General features: G+C 48.9%; 1 protein-coding gene across 2 annotated transcripts in view; it reads right to left on the minus strand.

Annotated features, from left to right (window-relative positions):
* OCRL (OCRL inositol polyphosphate-5-phosphatase) overlaps positions 1-24,147 on the minus strand; it is a 194,325-nt gene that overhangs the window by 88,301 nt on the left and 81,877 nt on the right. For both annotated transcript variants that reach the window (XM_082263610.1, XM_082263609.1), the window contains exons 8-10: positions 22,802-22,903; positions 18,331-18,445; positions 3,942-4,058 (exon numbers count right to left, since the gene is read on the minus strand). In XM_082263610.1, the coding sequence (XP_082119736.1) occupies positions 3,942-4,058; positions 18,331-18,445; positions 22,802-22,903 (334 nt within the window). The remainder of the gene's footprint in view (positions 1-3,941; positions 4,059-18,330; positions 18,446-22,801; positions 22,904-24,147) is intronic.

The following is a 24,147-nucleotide window of genomic DNA, read 5'->3' on the forward strand; positions in this document are numbered from 1 at the left end:
TATCACTTGCCCCATTTGATGTCCAAGGAGCTCCTTGACAGTGTTGTCACAGAAGGATGTGCACACCCTATAGACTACAAGCTAATGTAACGTAACCATACCAGCATCGGGGGCTGTTGGGGGAGTCCACAAGCAGAGCAAGACAAAACATAGGGCCCTTCCCCAAATATTAGTCCAGTGCTGAAGAGGTCTGCAGACATCTGAGTAAAAGCAGAACTCCGGGATAAGCTAATATTGACTGAATACAATGGACATGCGTATTCTCCTTGAATCTCTGTGTAATTTTTTTTTTTTTCCAGATCTGTGCAGTAATCCGGTGTGAGACTTTTCCTTCCTGTAATAAAGACCGCTCACTGCTGCTCTCTCTCCTTGTGCAGGGTGACTGGTCATGTCCCTGCCCCCTCCTGTAGTTTTCTACAGGCAGCCTGTTGTGGATGGAGCCTGCTGGGTCCCTCCCACAGCTCTGCTCTCTCCTTGTGCAGGGTGACTGGTCTCGTCTCCGCCCCCTCCTTTACTTTTCTACAGGCAGCCGGTTGTGGGTGGAGCTCTGCTCTCTCCTTGTGCAGGGTGACTGGTCATGTCCCTGCCCCCTCCTGTAGTTTTCTACAGGCAGCCTGTTGTGGATGGAGCCTGCTGGGTCCCTCCCACAGCTCTGCTCTCTCCTTGTGCAGGGTGACTGGTCTCGTCTCCGCCCCCTCCTTTACTTTTCTACAGGCAGCCGGTTGTGGGTGGAGCTCTGCTCTCTCCTTGTGCAGGGTGACTGGTCATGTCCCTGCCCCCTCCTGTAGTTTTCTACAGGCAGCCTGTTGTGGATGGAGCCTGCTGGGTCCCTCCCACACCTCTGCTCTCTCCTTGTGCAGGGTGACTGGTCTTGTCTACGCCCCCTCCTGTAGTTTTCTACAGGCAGCCTGTTGTGGATGGAGCCTGCTGGGTCCCTCCCACAGCAATGCTCTCTCCTTGTGCAGGGTGACTGGTCTTGTCTCCGCCCTCTTCTGTAGTTTTCTACAGGCAGCCTGTAGTGGGTTGGAGCTGCTGGGTCCATCCCTCAGCTATGCTCTCTCCTTGTGCAGGGTGACTGGTCTTGTCTCCGCCCTCTTCTGTAGTTTTCTACAGGCAGCCTGTAGTGGGTTGGAGCTGCTGGGTCCATCCCTCAGCTATGCTCTCTCCTTGTGCAGGGTGACTGGTCTCGTCTCTGCCCCCACCTTTACTTTTCTACAGGCAGCCTGTTGTGGGTGGAGCTCTGCTCTCTCCTTGTGCAGGTTGACTGGTCTTGTCTCTGCCCCCTCCTGTATATTTCTACAGGCAGCCTGTAGTGGGTTGGAGCTACTGGGTCCATCCCACAGCTATGCTCTCTTCCTGTGCAGGGTGACTGGTCTGGTCTCCGCCCCCTCCTGTAGTTTTTTACAGGCAGCCTGTTGTGGATGGAGCTGCTGGGTCCCTCCCACAGCTCTGCTCTCTCCTTCTGCAGGGCAGCCTGTAGTGGGTGGAGTCAATGGGTTCCTCCCACAGCTCTGTACTGGCTATGTACAGTGCAGTGATGATGTCACTGCTACTTTTACCAGGTTATCACTAGTTTTTTGTTACACATAAAGTGGATTTACATACTGTTCGGAAAACATTTAAAGTAGAACTATGGGCAAAACATATTTTTTCATTTTGGATAGAGCAATGGAGGGTTATAACCCCTATCAGATTTTTTTTTACGCCATCATTGTTCCACTGCAGAGAGTTCCCTTCATAGCCTGACCCATTGTCAAACATTAAAGGGAATTTCTTCACCAAAACTAGTGTCCCCATTTGATGATTTCCCCTCTATTACATTTCTGAGGACAACCCAAAATTTGGGATTTTCTCTTACTTTTACTTTCAATGATAATGGTAAATAGGACAAATAGAGAGGGCGAATGTCCCTAAACGAGGCACAGACAGTGATAAAAACCTCACAGGGGTTCTAATCCATCTCCACTCCATCCAAAATGAAAAAAAATAAAAAAGTTTTGCCTTTAGTTATACTGTAATGAACAGTGGCTTATAGGTTTGCCCATTTGCTTTGCAATGTTGGGGTCCCCAGTTCGAATCTCAGCCAGGGCACTATCTGCAAGGAGTTTCCATGTTCTTCCTGTGCTTGTGTGAGGCTCCTCCGGGTACTCTGGTCCCCTCCCATACTCCAAGTACTTGGCTGATAGGTTTACTGGTCCAAGTCTAAACTGATCCTAGTATGAGTATGAATACCTGTGAGATAGGAACCTTAGATTGTAAGCTCCCAGAGCAGGGGTGCTCAACCCGTGGCCATCGGAGCCCTCTGATGTGGCCCTTGACCTCAAACTGAATGCAGGTGTTTTGTGGTGTGCTCCAGAAAGTGCACCACACCTGCAAGATACAAGTCTACAGCAAAGCGCAACTAACCCACAAAAAAGCAGCAGGTGCACTGTGCTGCATCCGCAGTGCAGGTAAACCGCACAGCATCAGTAGGAAAGAAGCCTTATAGAGGGCTCAGGACAGTAAGGGCTAGTTTACAGGGCAAAGGCGGCATTATACAGGAACCGATCCTCTCCATTTTCCTCCTGCAGCCACTGAAAGCCAGCTCCTCCTCCTCTTCCTCCCACCTGCATTCAGCGGGTGCAGGAGGAAAGTGTTCATTATGCTTTTCAAAATAAAAAATGTGAAATTCTGAACTATTTCATTTAATTGCGGCCTGCGACTGGTTACCAAATCACTTAAAGTGGATGTAAACCCTATTCAGTAAATTTGACCTGGGCACATAGATCTGTATTGTTTACTTATCTCTCTTCAAAGCCCTAAGTCCTGTAGCTTTCTCCTGCTCCGTTCCTCTGTTATCAGCATGATAACTTCTGACAAGTTCTCCGTCAACTGAGATAAAACCAGGCTGAATTTTGTGTGGGGTGGGTGCTATAAAATAGATTAGCAGACAGCTGGCCTATTCACAGCCCAGCTCTTAAAGCGGAATTCCGCCTCCCCCTCCAAAAATTAAAAGTGAGCAGCTACACATACTGTAGCTGCTGACTTTTATTATTAGGACTCTTACCTGTCCTGGAGTCCAGCGATGTCGGCACCGCCGCCGTTTCCATTGGCTGTCGGGTGCTGCCGCCGCCATTGCAGGTAAGGTAACCCAGCAGTGAAGCCTTGTGGGTCCCTACTGCGCATGCACGAAGTGTGATGCGTATTCCTATTGGCTCGGCGGCGGAGGAAGGAGGAGGGGCCCGAACTTCCGGGGGACGGCGCCGCGGTGCCGTATTCCGGAAGTGGGGAAGGGAACCTGTCCCGTTCCCCCCTGAAAGGTGCCAAATGTGGCACCGGAGGGGGAGAGGAAGCAAAAGAGCGGAAGTTCCACTTTTGGGTGGAACTCCGCTTTAATGTGTCTCCCTATGGGGAGAGGAGGTTTATGCCTTTCCTCCAATCAACTGTCTTGACATTGTATGGCCAAACTTACCTCCCACAGATGAATCAGGAAGAGAAAATTCTAACAGGACGTGCACTTTCTAAAGTCTAGAATACTGAAGACATACAAGTAGAACGTATGTAGGGAAATTTGTTTCATCTCTGTGTATCATCTGAGGCTGTTCACTTCACTGGGTATATATGTGAGGGTTTACATCCACTTTAAGTGGCCCCGCTCTTCCAAAGGTTGAGCACCCCTGTCCTAGAGGGCAGGGACTGACGTAAAGTGTACATCAGTGATGGCGAACCTGACACCCCAGATGTTTTGGAACTATATTTCCCATTATGCTCAACTACACTGCAGAGTGCATGAGCATCATGGGAAATGTAGTTCCAAAACATCTGGGGTGCAAAGGTTTGCCGTCACTGGTATATATAGTCCAGTCTCCTTGAGCAGTGCAGTAATATACAGCAACAAGATTGATGCAAGGCAATATCTTCGCATATCTCTTGGACAATGCCACCTGTTGTAGAATATTTACCATTTTTCCCATAATCCCCGTGCCTACAGACTCCGCCGCAACCTCCTGGATGTGCTTGAAGTGTTCCTTCCTGGCAAACACCAGCATCATCATTCCTACGAGCCTGATCAGACGGATCTGAAAGACACAAACAGATATAAAGGTCAGCCTGGCGAAGTTTTTACAAGCAAGTACTGGTATTAAAATTATAGCGCTCCCGCTAAAACATTTATTTGGCGCTAGCAAGGGTCAGAACCTCTCTTCAGTTTTTCTTGATTGTCTGTTCCACACTGAAAAAGATTTCCCCTCAATTCCTGTCTGTGTGATCAACATGTGACAGCGGGCGCTGGAACAGATGACCCCAGTGGGAGAGCTACGCTCACCTCCTGTTTGGAGGACTTTGTAATTCCCTTTGTTACTGGGATAAGAAGGGAGTGTGAACCTGCTGAGGGAAAGCACAGGCAGGGTAAAGCCCTTCCCTGCTCTAATCAATGCTAAAAAAAACAAAAAAGACATCTGGCTTTGGCACCCAAAAGTGGAACTTCCTCTCATTTGCTTCCTCCCCTCCTCGAGGGTACCCTCCCCCACTTCCGGTAAACAGCGCGGTGGCGCCATCCACCGAATGTTCCATCGTCCTCCTCCCTCCCCCGCTGCCAAACCTATGAAAAGGCGCCGCACCCTTCACACATGCACAGTAGGGAACTGGCTGTGAAGCCGAAAGGCTTCATTGCTTTTTTCCCTTAAAAGATCTGAAAATCAGCAGGGGTGCTGACATGGCGGGCTCCCTGGACAGGTGCCTATATATTAAAAGACAGCAGCTACAGTGTTTGTAGCTGCTGACTTTTAATTTTTTTTTTTCTCTAGGCGGAACTCTTTGAATCTGGCTGGATCTACTCCTAGCTCAGATACCTGATGAAGTAAAATGTAAAGCCAAACTCCAGGCAGCTATAAAGGACACACATTACAGTGTCATTAACCACTTAAGCTCCGGAGGATTTGGCTGCTCAAAGACCAGGCCCTATTTTGCGATTCGGCACTGCGTGACTTTAACAGACAATTGCGCGGTCATGTGACGCTGTACCCAAATGAAATTGATGTCCTTTTTTTCCCACAAACAGAGCTTTCTTTTGGTGGTATTTGATCACCTCTGCGATTTTTACTTTTTGCACTATAAACAAAAAAAGAGACAATTTTGAAAAAATAATATTTTTCAAATTTTTTTATATTAAATTCTCAAAAAAAAAATTGTAAAAATCAAAATTTTTTAACATTTTATGCCAATTTGTTTTTCTGCTACATATTTTTGGTAAAAAAAAAAATTGCAATAAGCGTATTTTGATTGGTTTGCGCAAAAGTTATTGCGTCTACTAACTACGGGAAAGATTTATGTCATTTTTATTGTTTTTTTTCTTACTAGTAATGGCGGCGATCTGCGATTTTTTTTGTGGCGGACAGATCGGACCCCTGACTGACATTTTTGGGGGTACCAGTGGCATTACTACAGTAATCAGTGCTAAAAATATGCACTGTTACTGTAATAATGACACTGGCAGGGAAGGGGTTAACTTTATTGGTGATCAAGGGGTTAAATGTGTCCCTAGGGGTGTGATTCTAACTGTCAAGGGGCATGGCTTGTTAGATCATAACAGAGACATACGATCCTACATATCGATCCAGCAATGTGCACAAGAGTAGCGGCTCTCCCTGGTCTCTCCCTCCTCAGTGGCTTAGACAGCAGCGGAAGCCAATGGTTCCCGCTACTGTCATTCACAACCAGTGAGCCAATGAGAAAGTGGGGGCAAGGTCAAGCCACTCTCCATGTGTGAATGGACACACACACAGGTTCCCCTATAGCAAGGTGATTGCTATGAGGGCACTCGGCAGGAGCTAGGGGCCAGGAGCGCCAGCGGGGGACCCGAGAAGAGGAGCATCAGGGCTGCTCTGTGCAAAACATAGAATGCATTACATAGAGATAGAGACAGACTCAAAAGGAGGGTATGTATATTGGATACTTAAATATAAAGGCACCCACGTCCCAAATACTTTGTCTATATATATATATATATATATTTATATATATTAGTCTCATGACGGTACCCCTATAGAAAGTCCCCCCCTTTGCCCCCCCCCTCTCCTGTTTCCTTATTCAATAGAATGCATTACGATAAAAAAAACCTTCTGACTTTACAACTCTTTTAATCACTTTAAGACCGGAAAATTTTCCTGCTTAATCGCAATAAGCGTATTTTGATTGGTTTGCGAAAAAGTTATTGTGTCTACTAACTAGGGCAGTGGTTCTTAATCTTGTTGGAGGTACTGAACCCCACCAGCTTCATAAGCGCATTCACTGAACCCTTCTTAATTGGAAAAGTAAAATATGATTTTGAGTCTAGTCTCGGGAGGGGAACTGCCAGAAAATAAGGTGTTGTTTATAGAACTGAATTAAACGTATCATACAAAGTAAAATGTACAGTGGTCAGTAGTATGTAGGGCAGCGTACAGAGGTCAGTAGGCTGTAGGGCAGCGTACAGAGGTCAGTAGGCTGTAGGGCAGCGTACAGAGGTCAGTAGGCTGTAGGGCAGCGTACAGAGGTCAGTAGGCTGTAGGGCAGCGTACAGAGGTCAGTAGTATGTAGGGCAGTGTACAGAGGTCAGTAGGCTGTAGGGCAGCGTACAGAGGTCAGTAGGCTGTAGGGCAGCGTACAGAGGTCAGTAGGCTGTAGGGCAGCGTACAGTGGTCAGTAGTATGTAGGGCAGCGTACAGAGGTCAGTAGGCTGTAGGGCAGCGTACAGAGGTCAGTAGGATGTAGGGCAGCGTACAGAGGTCAGTAGGCTGTAGGGCAGTGTACAGAGGTCAGTAGGCTGTAGGGCAGTGTACAGAGGTCAGTAGGCTGTAGGGCAGCGTGCAGTAGTGAGTAGTTTGTAGGGCAGTGGTCAGTAGTTTGTAGGGCAGTGTACAGTGCTTAGTAGTTTGTAGGGTAGTGTACAGTGCTCAGTAGTTTGTAGGGCAGTGTAGCGAGGTCAGTAGCATGTAGGGTAGTGTATAGGGGTCAGTAGTTTTTAGGGCGGTGTAGAAAGGTCAGTAGGATGTAGGGCAGTGTATACGGGTCAGTTGATTGTAGGGAAGGATAGAGTGGTCAGTAGGCTGTAGGACGGTGTACAGAGAATAGGGCAGAGGACAGGAGTTGACAGGACAGATAGGACAGTGTACAGGGATCAGTAAAGCCACACACCAGGGGGCTGGGAGGGCACACACCAGGGGAGGGTCAGGAGGGCACACACCGGGGGGTTGTAGGGGAACACACCAGGGGGTTGGAAGGGCATACACTGGGGGGAAGGTCAGGAGGACACGCACTGTGGGGGAGGGTAGTGAGGGCACACACCAGTGGAGAGTCAGAAGGCCACACACTGGGTGTCAGGAGGGCACACATCAGTGGTTGGGAGGGCACACACTGGGGGGGGGGGGGGGTTGGAAAGGCATACCATGGGGTATCAGGAGGGCACACACTGGGGGGGGTGGGAGGGAATACCATGGGGTGTCAGGAGGGCACACTGGGGTGGGGTTGGGAGGGCATAACATGGGGTGTCAGGGGGGCACACACTTGGGGGGGTTGGGAGGGCATACCATGGGGTGTCAGGAGGGCACACACTGGGGGGGTTGGGAGGACATACCATGGGGTGTCAAGAGGGAACACACTGGGCGGGAGGTGTTGGGAGGGCATACCATGGGGTATCGGGAGGGAACACACCAGGGGGCATTCACAATGCTTATTGAGCTAAATGAAAAGGACATGCATTTCCATTTGTCAGCTAACAGCACCTCTATGCTAAGCTGCAGTAACTCAGCAGACTTAGCATAGAGGTGCTTGCAAACTAATCCACCATGTACAGCTAGCTGAGCCTACCTCCAGGAACATTCACTCGGCTCCCTCTGCTCAGCTGCTTACACTTCCCTCTTCCAGGCGGGCGCGATCTCCGTGGTCAGGTACACAATCAGTAATATTTTCTCGGGGGGAGCAATTGCCCTGTTGCCCCCCGCCGAACCCCTGAGACTGACTCACCGAACCCAGGTTAAGAACCACTGAACTAGGGGAAAGATTTAGGTCATTTTTATTTTTATTTTTTTTACTAGTATTGGCAGCGATTTGCGATTTTTTGCAGGACTGCGACATTACGGCGGACAGATCGGGCCCCTAACTGACATTTTTGGGGGGACCAGTGACATTACTACAGTAATCAGTGCTAAAAATATGCACTAAGACTGTACTAATGACACTGGCAGGGAAGGGGTTAACCCTGTGGCTGATCAAGGGGTTAAATGTGAGCCTAGGGGAGTGATTCAAACTGTGGGGGGCGTGGCTAATGATGTAAGCACAGAGACATGCGATCCTATATAGCAGGATCGTGTAGTCTCTGCCTTTACATCAGGGAGAATGACAGACGGCTGTGTTCACATCAGCCGTCTGCCTTCCTCCCTCTCCTGAGCGGGATCGCGAGTGGCCGGCGGACATCGGAGACGCCGGTCACACGCGCGGGGTTGCCCGAGGTTTAACCCTCTGGCTGATCAAGGGGTTAAGTGTGAGCCTAGGGGAGTGATTCTAACTGTGGGAGGGGGGCGTGGCTTCTGAAATGACCATAGAGACCTGTGATCCTATATAGAAGGATCACAGGCGCTCTGTGATCATTGCAGGGAAAAGCTGTGTTTACTGTTTACTCTCTCAGCTGGGACCGATTGCAGGTGTCAGGCGGCGATTGGAGCCATGCATCGGCTTCCCCGCTGCCGAGTGGGGGCGGGAGCTTATCGCCAGCTTCCTGCGCGCAACCGACGTAGACCTAGGTCGGTTTGCGCAGGAGAGCCACCCTACCACAGTAAAAAGGCGGCAGGTGGTCGGGAAGTGGTAAATGCATAGAATGCATTAAGATAAAAAACCTTCCGACTTTACAGCTCTTTTAAGTGATGGTAAACCAATTTGTAAGTTTTTATATTAAAGGGGAATTATGTTATATGGGGGGGGGGGGGGGGGGGGGGCTTTGTTTGCTTTTTATATGGTGCGAGTCATTTTAGGAACTGAATCCAGCTATTACATAGAGGAACAAGAAGATTACATCTAGAAAGTCTCTATGTGTCAGTAAAGCCTGCAGATACAATGAGACTTATGACTCTTAACCACACTGAGCTGGTACTTCGGCAAAGTGGCTCGTTATCGTCCAGCGACGTAGACCTATGTCGCTGGACTCCTCCCCTTCTCGGCGGCTCGCACGCGCCGACGGAGACTCGCTCCCGCTGTATTCAGACACAGCGGGAGTCGGGCCAGGGGAGGAGATGCGGTGATCACTGCCGCCAGTGGTGTAGTGTGGGTTGTCAGCACCCGGGGCAAGGCAAGTAATTTGCACCCCCTAACCTGCGGGATTTTAGCACTCGATTCTCTTCCACTAGATTAGTTAAAGAAACCCTTACCCCCTAAGCACATGTATTGTTTGTTATGAAAATACTGATGTAATTAAAGTAAAATGCATCTAAATACAAAGTTTGAATGACCAGCCTGCTCCCATTCAGTGCAGAATGACCAGCGTGCCCCCTTTCAATGCAGAATGACCAGCGTGCCCCCTTTCAATGCAGAGAGACCAGTGTGCCCCCCTTCAATGCAGAGAGACCAGCGTGCCCCCTTTCAATGCAGAATGACCAGCATGCCCCCTTTCAATGCAGAGAGACCAGTGTGCCCCCTTTCAATGCAGAGAGACCAGCGTGCCTCCTTTCAATGCAGAATGACCAGCATGCCCCCTTTCAATGCAGAGAGACCAGCGTGCCCCCTTTCAATGCAGAGAGACCAGCGTGCCCCCATTTAATGCAGAGAGACCAGCGTGCCCCCTTTCAATGCAGAGTAACCAGCATGCCCCCTTTCAATGCAGAATGACCAGCATGCCCCCTTTCAATGCAGAGAGATCATCAAGCCCCCTTTCAATGCAGACTGACCAGCGTGACCCCTTCAATGCAGAGAGACTTACCTGCAGTGGCAGCTTCTCCTCAGTTCCCCACGTCTTCTCGAGTCCTCCCCGCCTCCTCCGCGGCCAATGGCATGCATTCGCCTTTCGGCCAATCAGGAAGCGGGTCTTGGACCCGCTTCCTGATTGGGCAGGAGGAGTATCCGTGTGACAAAAGCGAATTTTCATTTGCTATTTTCACACAATGGGTGGGCTCCGAGCGCACTGCTCTGCACCCCGGGTCCACCCTTTTTTGAAGCCTATTAGAGCCTCTGGCTCTAATCAGGTGATTAAAAAAAAAACACTCTGTGACGGCGCCAGGCTGCTGACTCACTCGCTGCTAAACTGACTGAGCAGTGAGGAGAGGCGGCATAGGCGGGGCTTGGCTTGCGACGCCACCCCACCCTACGCCAATGGACAGGTGAGGCACAGTCCAGCCCCGCCCCGCCCCGACCCGACCCGCCATTTTCAGCCATAGGGCGGCCGCACTGGACATCTCCCAGCCTAAAGATGGAGGCAGCCGCAGACAGTGTGTGAACAGTGTAGGTCAGAGTCAGATAGACAGAGTAACACTGCGGATGCGCCCCCCCAGATGTTGCGCCCGGTGCGGCCGCCCCCCCCTGCACCCCCCACGCTACACCACTGACTGCCGCTCTTCCCCGATCGTCCGGGATCGAGTGAGGAAATCCGCCCACTTGTGTAAACAAAGTGGGCGGATCTCCTCTGTGACAGATTACAGGATTCAGCATAGCTGAACCTGCGATCTGTCCCTGTGTCACACAATCTCCTCCTCCCACACGTTAGTAAGCATGAGGCATACATTTAACCCCTTGATCACCAATAAAGTTAACCCCTTCCCTGCCAGTGTCATTATTACAGTAACAGTGCATATTTTTAGCACTGATTACTGTAGTAATGTCACTGGTACCCCCAAAAGTGTCAAAAATGTCAGTTAGGGGTCCGATCTGTCCGCCGCAATGTCGCAGTCCCGCAAAAACAAAAAAATCGCAGATCGCTGCCATTACTAGTAAAAAAAAAATAAATAAAAATGAAAAATCTTTCCTATAGTTAATAAATGCGATAACTTTTGCGCAAACCAATCAAAATGCGCTTATTGTGATTTTTTTTTACCAAAAATATGTAGCAGAAAACAAATTGGCCTAAAATGTTAAATTTTGATTTTTCAATTTTTTTGGGAATGTTATATATCAGAACGTAAAAAATATTGTTTTTTTTTTTCAAAATTGTCGCTCTTTTTCAAAAATTAAAAAATCGCACAGGTGATCAAATACCACCAAAAGAAAGCTCTATTTGTGGGGGAAAAAAGGACATCAATTTAATTTGCGTACAGCGTTGTATGACCGCGCAATTGTCCGTTAAAGTAACGCAGTGGCGAATCGCAAAATATGGCCTGGTCAGGAATGGGGTAAAAGTCTTAAAGCGGTTAAAAATACGCTCATTGAGGATTTTTTTGTCAAAGACATGTAGCTAAATACATTTTGGCCTAAATATATGACAAAAATTTAATAAATTTGATATTTTTTAACTGTCAAAGTAGAAAATGTCAATTTTTTCGCAAAATTTTTGCTGTTTTTTTATTAATATCGCAAAAAATGAAAAGCGCAGAGGTGATCAAATACCACCAAAAGAAAGCTCTGTTTGGGGGGGAAAAAGGACGTAAATTTAGTTTGGGTACAGCGTTGCATGACCGCGCAATTGTCAGTTAAAGTTGCGCAGTGCCAAGTTGCAAAAAGTGGCCTGGACGTAAAGCAGGAAAATCCTCCGGTGGTAAAGTGGTTAATGCTTAGGCATAGAGTCCACAAGCTCCGGAGAGTGTGGGAGCACTTGAGGGGGGCACGGCAGTTTTATTTATATCTTAGCATGAGTTAGTAGTGAATTTCCAGAAGGAAGTCAGCCGTGGCAACCTACATTTACCGCTAATGATAGATTTCCTCTAAAACAAAGACCAAAAATAGTAAAGCTTTCACAATAATTGTGCCAACTGCAGAAGACGACTACAAAATACCTCCCATTCCGGTCATGGTTGATTTTGATCTTCACGCTCTTGCATACTGCACTGGCTGAAGAATGTTCAGCATTCAATGCTTCTGGCTGTGTCAGATTCCGTGCTAGGCATGGTATTTCCATCTGCAGGCTGCTATTTCATTAGTGTGTAGAACCAGAGCACACATCAGGGGATGCATGTCTCAAGCCGGCCATAGACGGATTAAAAATGGATTTTTGTAAAATCTTACCGTAAAATCCTTTTCTCTTAGCTCATTGACAGACGTAGTCCTCGTTGATACAGAACCTTCGGGTTATGTTGCCTCCACAGGAGTAGGACTAGACAGGAAATAAAATGCTCTGGCCACACCTTAGGGGCAGTCCCAGAGGGTATATCCTCTCTCTCTCTGCCACAGCAAATCAGTTATGTCACAAAAGCAGTGTTTAGAGAATTTTACCCAACCCAACTCAAAAACAGAGGGGCGGGTACTACGTCTGTCAATGAGAAAAGGATTTTACGGTAAGATTTTACAAAAATCCATTTTTCTCTATCGCTCATTGACAGACGTAGTCCTCGGTGATACAGCACCTTCGGGACGTCCCAGAGCAGTATCACAAATGAGGGGTGGGAAAATGGAAATCAAATCCGAATCTAGAAGGCCCAACCGGTGCCAACTAGAAGTTTACAATGCTCATCCTTAATGATGAGACTCAACAAAAAAAATTTCAAACAGAAAAAAACCCTCGAGGTAGACCACCGGTCTCCTCAAATTGCGGCCTGCAAAACCTTGCGGCCAAATGAGGCATCCGCCGATGCCATCACATCAATTTTATAAAATTTTGTAAAGGTATGTACCGACGACCAGGTGGCCGCCTTACATACCTGGACCACTTGACGCCTGATGGCGAAAGGCCCAGGAAGTACTGAGCGCTCGAGTGGAGTGCGCCCTAACAGGGAACGGAGGACTCTGACCCTTAATAGAATAAGCCTGTACCACCGTCTGTCTAATCCATTTGGAGATAGTCGCGGCAGATGCAGGCAACCCCTTTCTGGGGCCATCCATGATCACAAAAAGTGAATCCGTCTTACGGAACGATTCCGTAGCCTTCAGGTATACCCTGATTGCCCGAACCACATCCAAGGAATGCAACGCATGTTCCCGATGATGATTGGGCTGAGGACACAAGGAAGGTAGTACAATATCTTCATTCAGATGAAAATCTGAAACCACCTTAGGAAGAAAGGATGGCTTAGGATGGAGTACTACCTTATCCCTATGAATCACCAAGTATGGGGACTGGCATGATAAAGCAGCCAGTTCTGACACCCTGCGTGCAGAAGTGATAGCCACCAAGAAGGCCACCTTCTGGGATAAAGTAAGCAAGGGAATCTCCCTGATGTTTTCAAAGGGAGGTTTCTGTAGAACCGACAAAACCAAATTAAGATCCCAGGGCGGTAAGGGCGCTAAAGGTTTCTGAAAGAAGATTGCTAATGCTGAAACTTGACCCTTGATGGTGCTCAAGGCTAGCTTCTGCTCAACCCCTTTTTGCAAAAAGGCCAATATTCTAGTCACCGAATAGGTACGTGGAGGAAATCCTAAAGATTCGCACCACGCGATATAAGTCTTCCATGTGTGATAATAGACTCTGCTGGAAGTCGCTTTCCTTGCTTTAATAAGGGTAGGAATGACTGAAGCTGACAACCCTCTGTCCTTCAGTACCTGGGTCTCAATGGCCAGGCCATTAAAACCAGCGACTGTAAAGCACAATGGCAGATTGGTCCTCGAGACCGCAGATACTCCCTGAGACGCAGTTCCCACGGAACGTCAGCGACTAGCAAGTCCAAGTCGGCCAGGCCGGCTTGACGAGGCCAGCCTAGAATTTCTAGGACAACTGGCACTGACGGGATCTGAACCAGGCGTCCCTAGAGCTATCTGGCCCTGACCATCCGAGAAAGTCTGGTCGTTCTCTGTTCCCACACATTTATCCGACACCTGATTCCTATCAGGAACGGTGATCTCTCCTGGTTGAATCTCAGGGACCGAAGTCACCCGGCTAGAGGCTTCTTGGTCTGTCTGGTCAACCAGATCCGATTCCTGTGGGGAATTGAGACTAATCTTAGGAAAAGGTAAAGGAAAAGATCTATTCAGGGAACGGTGACTACCGCTCCCTGTAGTACTTAAATGTTGGAAGGGAAGAATCGCACCGGTAGTAGTAGTCGATGCTCGATCTAATGTCCTGAATACCGGTGAAAACGTCCCCCCACCCTCAACCCGGGTGGGGGCGCACCTTCAGGCTGTGTAATCCTTTGCTTCGGGTTTGGCTGAGTCGGTCCTCTGTTTGTCCGACCAGCCTTTCTTGAACCCTCCTGGAGGAGTCTTGCCTTTCCCGCTTGTTCCAGCCGGGCGTGCGAACCCTTTATGGGCGGTAAAGAAAGGTCCTCGCTTGTTGCGAGGTCCCTTAGCTTTAGCAGCCTGTGGCAAGAAAGTGCTCTTGCCCCCAGTGGCATCCTTAATAATTTCATCTAGGGTGGCCCCAAATAGGCGATTCCCCTGAAAGGGGAGATTCGTCAAGGTCTTTTTGGAACCTAGGTCAGCTGACCAGCATTTTAACCACAGCACACGTCCGAGGATTACCGCTGACATAGATGCATGCCCTAATAGGGGGGTAGCATCCAAGGCTGCGTCACAGACAAACTGTAGCCCTTGTATCATCTGTTCCATCAAATCAGATGTTCCCTGGGGGATATCTTTTCCCCTAAGGTCTTGGCGTACCAATCTCGCCCATTCCGTTAGTGTCTGGGAAACTAGACCAATAACAATTACTGGTCTAAATGCTGACCCTATCAGGGAGAAGATAGTGCGGGACTCCGCTTCCATCTTTCGATCCACCGGATCCTTAAAGGACGAAGTGTCCTCTACTGGGATAACCGTGGCTTTATTCAGCCTGGAAATAGGTGGATCCACCACTGGTGGTACCGTCCATTTCTTAATGAGGGATTCCTCAAACGGATAGCGTCTAGCAATACGCTTGGAAATAGTAAAGGTACGCTTAGAATGCGCCCATTCTCCTTTAATTTTATTACCAAAACACTTGGGTACAGGAAAAACCTTCACCGTTTTGATGGGCTTGTTAGTACCAAAGGGAATCTCTGTTTCAGTTGCCTCTGCCGGTAAAACCTCAAGTCTTAAGGTTTCCCGCACCGCCACAACTAGTGCGTCCACCAATGCTTCTTCCTGAATTATGGCGGAAGAATGAACGTCCTCCTCACTGTCTGAGGGAGCTTTACCTGAGATAACAGCCCTTGCAGAGGGACCTGCAGCTGCAGTGACCATCTCTGAATCTGAGTCAGAGGTGTCAGATAATATAGGGGTAGGCGGGGGTCGCTTTCTTGACCCCTGTCCCTGACAGGCCGCCTCCACCCGAGCCACCATAGACTCCAAAACTGCTGTAAATGCATCCATACTCTGTGCACCGGCGGGTCCCGTGGCTCCCTCGAGGGAAACAGGTGGGGGTACTTGTGTGGCAGGGTCCATGATTATTCCAGTAACTACCCGGAAAATACAATCCAAACTTAACAAAAAAACTTTTTTTTTTTTTTTCAGACACCCAGCGCCACAAAAGCCCCTCAGTGTTACCTGCTAGGGATCCCTATCGATCGAGAGAGAGAGAGAGAGATAGACCCCCAGGCTCACCACTTGATGCTCAGAGTTCACTGCAACAGGTTACAGCGCTGTGTCCACAAACAGGAAGTCTTTTGGCTGGCTGCCCGGGAAGAAAGGAGGCGGCTCCGCCACTCTGCACGCCTTCCGGCGCCTCCCCTAGCTCCACGAGGTGTTTGAGTCACCTCAAACATGGCCGCCCCCATGCTGCAGACACGAGGCTACGCCAAAATGGCGGCCTCGTGCGATCTACGGCGGTCTGATACAGCATAGCGGCGTCCTGCAGAGTAACTAGGCATCGCAAAATCTTTCTCTCATGGAGATCAGCTTGACTGGCGGTACCGAACCCTGGCGGAACCGCGTGGCCGTCGGGAGACCTGCTTCAGCTGGAGGAATGACCTGGCAAGCCGCATACCTGTCCTGTGGCTTCTGACAGGTAGGATGCTTCTAGTAACACAGTAAGATTCCAGTGCTGCCACATATTACAATCATTTTAAACATACTTTGTAATTAGATTGTCAGCTCCCAAACCAAGCCTGCTGGCTTTTTGTACACACAAATCACACTCAATATAGGGGGATCTGTGCTATGTTATAGGATAGAGGGGAACCCATCCTTACCATTACAGAGAGGGGCCCGCGTTCACCACAAGACCCGTCAGGGGGAAAAGGGGAACATACTACTCACCATACCGGAAACCAGGCGGGCGCCAACTCCTGACAGTACCCCTCTCCACCGAAGTTGGAGGGCTGTCGACCAATACGGACGCCGTGACTCATGGTCCTTGGCGTTTCAGCAAGACGTTTAACTCGCAGGGTCAGTCCCCTCAAGTGGGACTATGTCGCGGCCGACCCAGCGCGGAGCTATGGCCTGCACGCGCTCGTAGGCTGAACTGGGGTGACCACTGGATCTCAACAACCCGCCCGTCGCCCAGTTCAGCTTTCTTGCTTGAAGATCTCACAGGAACACTGGAGAAAAAAAAAACTGTCTAAAAAAAATCTTTTCTAAGAAAAAAATCCTGCCAGGACCGAAGATCCCAGCAAGGTATCTAGGTCCTTACTCCTGACTAGACAGAAAAAAACTGATTTGCTGTGGCAGAGAGAGAGAGAGGATATACCCTCGGGGACTGCCCCTAGGGTGTGGCCAGAGCATTTTATTTCCTGTCTAGTCCAACTCCTGTGGAGGCAACATAACCCTAAGGTGCTGTATCACCGAGGACTACGTCTGTCAATGAGCGATAGAGAAATTTGCTCGGTTCCTGAATTTCAATGCATGTATGGGCAGGCTATTTGTACTGAAGTCAATCGCTCAATCAACTGCAGAACAACCAGTCTGTTGGCATTTTTATTCCTTTCCATTATTGCTGGAAGCTATAGCCAGCAGCAACCATTGTTTTCTGATAGCTGGGAACATCCTTCCATCAGAATGCAATAGTGCAGTAGGAGGGATCCCCCTTTAACAGGCCACTTTTTTTTTTTTTTTGCAACTGTCACTTAAGGCTCATACACACTGGGTATTTTTTAGCACTGCTGGTAGCCAATGGCTCCTGCTGTTGTCCGAGTCCCCAGCTGATCACATGTGAAGAAACTTGCTAGTTATCGGCATTTCTTTGCTCATGCTGTGTCACGCAGTGTGAGGAGAGCCAGTAACTGTCAAGTGTGACAGGGGACTTTTACATTGATACTCATGGCACTGATTATTAGTGCAGCCCCAAAAGTGGCCATCAGCGCAGCTTTACCAGCGCCCGTCAGCGCAGCCTACCAGCGTCCGTCAGCGCAGCGTACCAGCGCCCGTCAGCGCAGCCTATCAGCGCCCGTCAGCGCAGCCTATCAGCGTAGCCAATCAGTGCAGCCTAACAGCGCCCGTCAGCGCAGCCTATCAGCGCCCGTCAGCGCAGCCTATCAGCGCCCGTCAGCGCAGCCTATCAGCGCCCGTCAGCGCAGCCTATCAGCGCCCGTCAGCGCAGCCTATCAGCGCCCGTCAGCGCAGCCTATCAGCGTAGCCAATCAGTGCAGCCTATCAGCGCCCGTCAGCGCAGCCTATCAGCGCCCGTCAGCGCAGCCTATCAGCGCAGCCAATCAGCGCAGCCAATCAGTGCAGCCAATCAGTGCAGCCTAACAGCGCCCGTCAGCGCAGCCTATCAGCGCCCGTCAGCGCAGCCTATCAGCGCCCGTCAGCGCAGCCTATCAGCACCCGTCAGCGCAGCCTATCAGCACCCGTCAGCGCAGCCTATCAGCACCCGTCAGCGCAGCCTATCAGCGCCCGTCAGCGCAGCCTATCAGCACCCGTCAGCGCAGCCTATCAGCACCCGTCAGCGCAGCCTATCAGCACCCGTCAGCGCAGCCTATCAGCGCCCATCAGTGAAGGAGAAAAATTACTTATTTGCAAAACAGAAACTAAGAAAAAAAATTTTTTTTTTTAAATTTTCGGTCTATTTTTTTGTTTGTTTAGCAAAAAAATTAAAAAAATATGCTGATTAAAAACCACCACAAGAAAGCTCTGTCTGTCCCCCCCAAAAAAATGATAAAAATGCCATATGGTTAAGGTATTGCATGTCCACACACTTGTCATGTAGTAGGACAGCGCTGAAAGCTGAAAATCTGCCTGGGCAGGAAGGGGGTGAAAGTGTCCGGTATTGAAGCGGTTAAGCAGCGTGCACAGTAAATGTTCCCATTGGAATCTCTCACTCCCCGGTCTGACTGAATTCCCTGACAGTTTCTGCAGGGTTGTCCTCTGGCCTAGCAGTGTCTTCTATAGACTCACTTTCTTATATTTGCCTTTGGGGTGGAGGCCCTTCTCTACAGCCTCCAGCCACTCCTGTTCCTTTCCTGAGTCGAAGTAGAAGAAAGCTTCTGTGCTGAGGTCCAGCTCCTGGAATCTGAAACACACACAGCATTATGTCAGAGTCGTGCCAAGACAAGCCTCACCTATGTGTCACCATTCACAAACAACTACAACGTCTGAGAGAACCTATGTGTGCACCGCGAGGACGCGGCCCGTCCCTGATACAGGTCCACTCAGACAACTCCTAAGTCTCAGTTCACACTAGCGTGGATTCAAATCTGCCCGACATTGAAGCCGCGCCGCACAGCGACTTATTTAACAGAATGTAATGCAAGTCTCTCTGAAGTAGTGCAGGAACCTTTTTTGAGTTGCTCCGATTAGAACGGTTCCATTGCACTGAATGGGGAGCAACTTGTCAGGGGACTAAGTCGCCTGACAGGTCGCCCCAGTGTGTACTGAGCCTAAATCACCCCTTAATCTTCACCCAGCAATAGTGAAGCAAAATCAGTTAACAGTGAATGTTTTTTTTTTTTTTAAAAAACACTTCCCATATAGGGGGTCCATTTATAAAACAGAGACTGTGACGTTCACAAACATTCACTCGTAGAGAATCACTAAAGCAGACCTTCGCTCTATTTCCGGGTTCACAGCGATGTGGTGTACGGCATCGTATGTCATTTTTACAGAAATCGCACCGGATTCCTGTACAAAGGACATGCGAATTTAGTGCAGTGAGAATTGAGCCATACATTATGCATAACTCAATTCGCACTGGATCAGCACCAAAAAGGTACAGGACCCTTTTACTGTGTGCACTGGAATTGGATCACATAGGTGTTCAGACCCATGCGATCCGATGCCACAGTTCGCACTGCGTTCTGCGTACCAATTTGGGGGGGTCATCAACCTTAAATTGACGCCCGCAGTGGTTTGCAGAGCGCAGTGTGAACTGTCTGTGACTCTGATGCAGTGCGGGAACCAGTATTGGAATCAATTTGGTTCCCGCACTGCATCAGTGGGAAACCAGCCTAAATATCACGTTGTGCCCCCCCCCCCCACCTGTAATAAATGCACGTTATTTATTTATTTTTAACAAAATACTTTATTTATGCAATACCGTGATCTCGTCTAGGCAAAACTTTATTCCTGTCCCCTGGGCATGCGCAGACGTGCTACAGGGCAGGTCCTGAGAAAGCCCTGTGGCACATCTGTGCATGCGCCAGGTTGCCTGGCCATCTGCATACGTGCATGGCTTCTCACAAGTGTGTAAAGACTGCGCTGCCGCCCGATTGCTTCCACACACCCCTGGTTACGGCCCTCCGCCCATGTATCCCGGGCTCTGCTTGCCCATTTTCTGGTACGGGTCCAGCATAATGGGTGCTGCGAGGTGAAGGGGAGGGAGCAGAGTGGACACACACCCACTTTCCACCCCCCCCCCCCCCCCGGTCCATGTATCCCAGGCTCTGCTTGCCCATTTGCTGGCACGGGTCCAGCATAATGGGTGCTGCCAAGTGAAGGGGAGGGAGCAGAGCGGACACACACCCGCTTTCCACCCCCCCCTTTGTTGCTGACCCAGAGAGCGACCTATTTGACATCACTTCCAGGTCTGCTTGTTAGTGTCCCTGGCTAGCATGGAAAAAACGTATTGCAATGCAATCTGTATTGCATTCAGAGGAGTACAGGGGAGACCATTAGACCCTGGATGTCTCATTAAAGAGAACCGGTCACCAAAAAAATCATCACATTGGGGATTTTTTGTTCCCTATGCGATTTAAAAAAAAAAACTAGTTCGGTGTAAAAAAAAAAAGTATTGTAAAAAATTAAAGTTACACCCGAGCACTTAAATCCCCCCCCCCCATACTTTTTTTTACAGGCCCCCACCCCAACATATACGCAAGCACAAATGTAAACGCAAACGCACACGTCGGGGGGCGCCTACACATGAAACCGTCAGTTGCGAAACATGTTACATATCGCCGCACATGCAATATTTCTAGCATCAGGCCGCCTCCATAACGCTAAACCGATGACCTATAGAGGGTTTTTAAAGTGGCGCCTATGGAAAACACAGGGCACTGAATTCTGTCGCCTTTTCACAGACTCACGCAAATTTAAAGTTTGACATGTTGGGTATCTATTTACTGAGCAACCTCATCTTTTATATCACATGTGTCAAACACAAGGCCCAAGGGCCGAATTCGGCCCTCCGGGCCATTTCATGTGGCCCTCCAGCCCTCCTCCAGCCCCTGTGCTTTCTACTTTCCAGCAATGCCTCCAGCTTCCTCCCATCAGCAGCACATGTTAAGGGTGGTGCACTGTAATGTAAGGGAGGGTGGAAGACTCAACTTCTGATGGAGGCTCCTGACGTCTTATGTAAGGGTAGGGGATGCTCTGAACATCTACTCTTACAACCGGCCCTTTTGAGGGCAATTATATTGCTGATTCGGCCCTTGATTGAGTTTGCCACTCCTGTTTTATATTACACCAAAAAACTGGTAATTTAATGCGTTTGTATGCCCTAAAATTTACTTTACTGAAATTTTGCATTTCCTAGACCTTTTCCTTTACCTGGATAGTTCTCTACAAGAGAATGTTTGTGAAAGTCCCATTTTCTGATTTATAATTAGCCCCCCATAGTCTATGGTAACCCTGAATTGTACAACGTTCCAGGGATATGCAGAAATGTTTTAAGCAAAGCAATTTGTTGCATTAAAGGATAAGTCCACCCTAACTCTAAAATCCAGGCATCTACAGACCTCCACGATCTAACACTAACCTATCTAGCCCTGTAAAGAAGAAATCAGTATACATATCTTTTTTGAAGTCGATCCGACCCGATCCCACGTTGAGCTGTCAGCGGTGGCTTCGTTGTGTAGGTGGGTGCAGAGGACACAGTCGACAAGCCTAATAGTAAGTCCATGGGTGACCTCACATCTAGGGCTGCAACTACGTGTCGACTATGAAAAATCGTCGACGTGCGTGAAAGGCGTCGACGCATCAACACGTGACGTCACACGCCCCCTGGCCGGACTCGCCTACTGGGATACCAAGATACGGCCGGCCCACAGCGCCGCTTAAAGCATTGCCGGCCGGGCCGCTGCATTGATTGGGGCCGCTGCAGGCTGATCCCTCCCACTGTCCCACACACAGACGAGATTTTACGCGCCACTCCAGCAGCAGCATGTGTTCGCAGGTGAGCCTGAGGGGTCTGCACTGGGAGGGGGTGGCTTACTAAGTGGTCTGTACTAGGTGTGAGGGCTTACTGAGGGGTCTGCACTGGGAGGGGGGGGGCTTACTAAGTGGTATGTACTAGGTGGGAGGGCTTACTGAGGGGTCTGCATTGGGAGGGGGGGCTTACTAAGTGGTCTGTACTAGGTGGGAGGGCTTACTGAGGGGTCTGCATTGGGAGGGGGGGCTTACTAAGTGGTCTGTACTAGGTGGGAGTGCTTACTGAGGGGTCTGTACTGAGAGGGGGGCTTACTGAGGGGTCTGTACTGGGAGGGGGGCTTACTGAGGGGTCTGTACTGGGAGGGGGGCTTACTGAGGGGTCTGTACTGGGAGGGGGGCTTACTGAGGGGTCTGTACTGAGAGGGAGGCTTACTGAGGGGTCTGTACTGGGAGGGGGGCTTACTGAGGGGTCTGTACTGAGAGGGGGGCTTACTGAGGGGTCTGTACTGGGAGGGGGGCTTACAGAGGGGTCTGTACTGGGAGGGGGGGCTTACTGAGGGGTCTGTACTGAGAGGGGGGCTTACTGAGGGGTCTGTACTGGGAGGGGGGCTTACTGAGGGGTCTGTACTGGGAGGGGGGCTTACTGAGGGGTCTGTACTGGGAGGGGGGCTTACTGAGGGGTCTGTACTTGGAGGGGGGCTTACTGAGGGGTCTGTACTGAGAGGGGGGCTTACTGAGGGGTCTGTACTGAGAGGGGGGCTTACTGAGGGGTCTGTACTGAAAGGGGGGCTTACTGAGGGGTCTGTACTGGGAGGGGGGCTTACTGAGGGGTCTGTACTGGGAGGGGGGCTTACTGAGGGGTCTGTACTGAGAGGGGGGCTTACTGAGGGGTCTGTACTGAGAGGGGGGCTTACTGAGGGGTCTATATTAATTACAGGATTAATTAGCTATTCAAAAAAACACTCAATTAAGCAAAAAAAATTAAATAAAAATAATCGTTAGATTAGTCAACAGACAAATTAATCGTTAATTGCAGCCCTACTCACATACCACTCATTTCACAGCTGTTGTCAGCCGTGTCCTTGGCAGAGCTTCCGCCGCTGGAGATCGGCTTCAAAAAAGATATATACACTGATTTCTTCTTTACAGGGCTAGATAAGTTAGTGTTAGAAATTGGAGGTCTATAGATGCCGGGATTTTAGCTTTAGGGTGGACTTATCCTTTAAAATCCTATGAAATAAAAATGCAGGAAAACAAAACAGATGTCCATGCGCGCGCTCACCCAATGACGTAGACATCCGGGGGATCTGGATCCGAGTGCAGCCAGGGTTCTAATCCGCCATCTGGAGACTGACCGTTTACATTCCATGTTCCTATAAAGAATCTGAAAGACAGGATGGGACATTCCTCAGCAGCGTGGTCACTCACAGCTGTATTATCTGCAATCTGAACATCCAAGGAAATTCACAAACCGGCCTCATTGAATTGTAAAGAATGGCTCTAGTAACATTCCTCACTGCAGATGACCCTGGAGGCCGGAGACAAGCAGCTAAAAGCCTTCTTTAAAGCTACGTTCCCACTACTGGGACTTTGGACACAAAGTTGCATGACAAATCACAGCCATTGATTTCAATGGCACCCATTCCAATCTATGTGACATTAAATCAGCGACTTTGAAAAGGTGACTGCACTATTTTGATGCAACTTTAATCAGAGGGTGTAAAGTTGGCGCAAAGCTGCAATCTAAATCGTGTGACTTTGGGGTCACAATAGTGGAAACGTAGCCTAAAGACTAACTTTACGCAATCAACACTGACTATTTTTAATCCTTATGCTGCTAGCCTTAGTAAATAGATAGGAAAGTATATTATACTTGTTTTAACCACTTTAGCCCCAGAAGATTTTGCTGCTCAATGTCCAGGCCACTTTTTTCAAGTTGGCACTGTGTGACTTTAACTGACAATTGCGCGGTCATGCAATGCTGTACCCAAAGGAAATTTACGTCCTTTTTTCCCCACAAGCAGAGCTTTCTTTTGGTAGTATTTGATCAAGTCTGCGCTTTTTATTTTTTGCGATATTAACAAAAAAATGAGCGAAAATTTTGAGAAAAATTGACATTTTCTACTTTGACTGTTAAAAAATATCCAATATATTCAATTTTTGTCATATTTAGGCCAAAATGTATTTAGCTACATGTCTTTGACAAAAAAATTCTCAATGAGCGTATTTTTATTCACTTTAAGACCGGAAGATTTTAACCCCTTCCTGACAAGGCCATATTTTGCGATTCGGCACTGCGTTATTTTAACGGACAATTTCACTGTCGTGCAACGTTGTACTTAAATTAACTTTACGTCCTTTTTTTTCCCACAAATAGAGATTTCTTTTGGTGGTATTTGATCACCTGTGCGATTTTTTATTTTTGAAAAAAAAAAAAACGGAATTTTTGTAAAATCTTACCTGTAAAATTCCTTTCTCTGAGTCCTCCGACAGTCGCCGCCATCTTCATATTCGTCACAATGGGGTATTAGACTTTGCTCCGTAGGAATAGCTAGGCAACAGAATATGTCAATATTAAAGCTTTTAACATATCCCCACCCCAGGGGGTGGTCCCCTCAGTCTATACCC

The sequence above is a fragment of the Pelophylax lessonae genome, assembly GCF_965119305.1.
Source record: "Pelophylax lessonae genome assembly, chromosome: 7".
NCBI classification, from domain to species: Eukaryota; Metazoa; Chordata; class Amphibia; order Anura; family Ranidae; genus Pelophylax; species Pelophylax lessonae.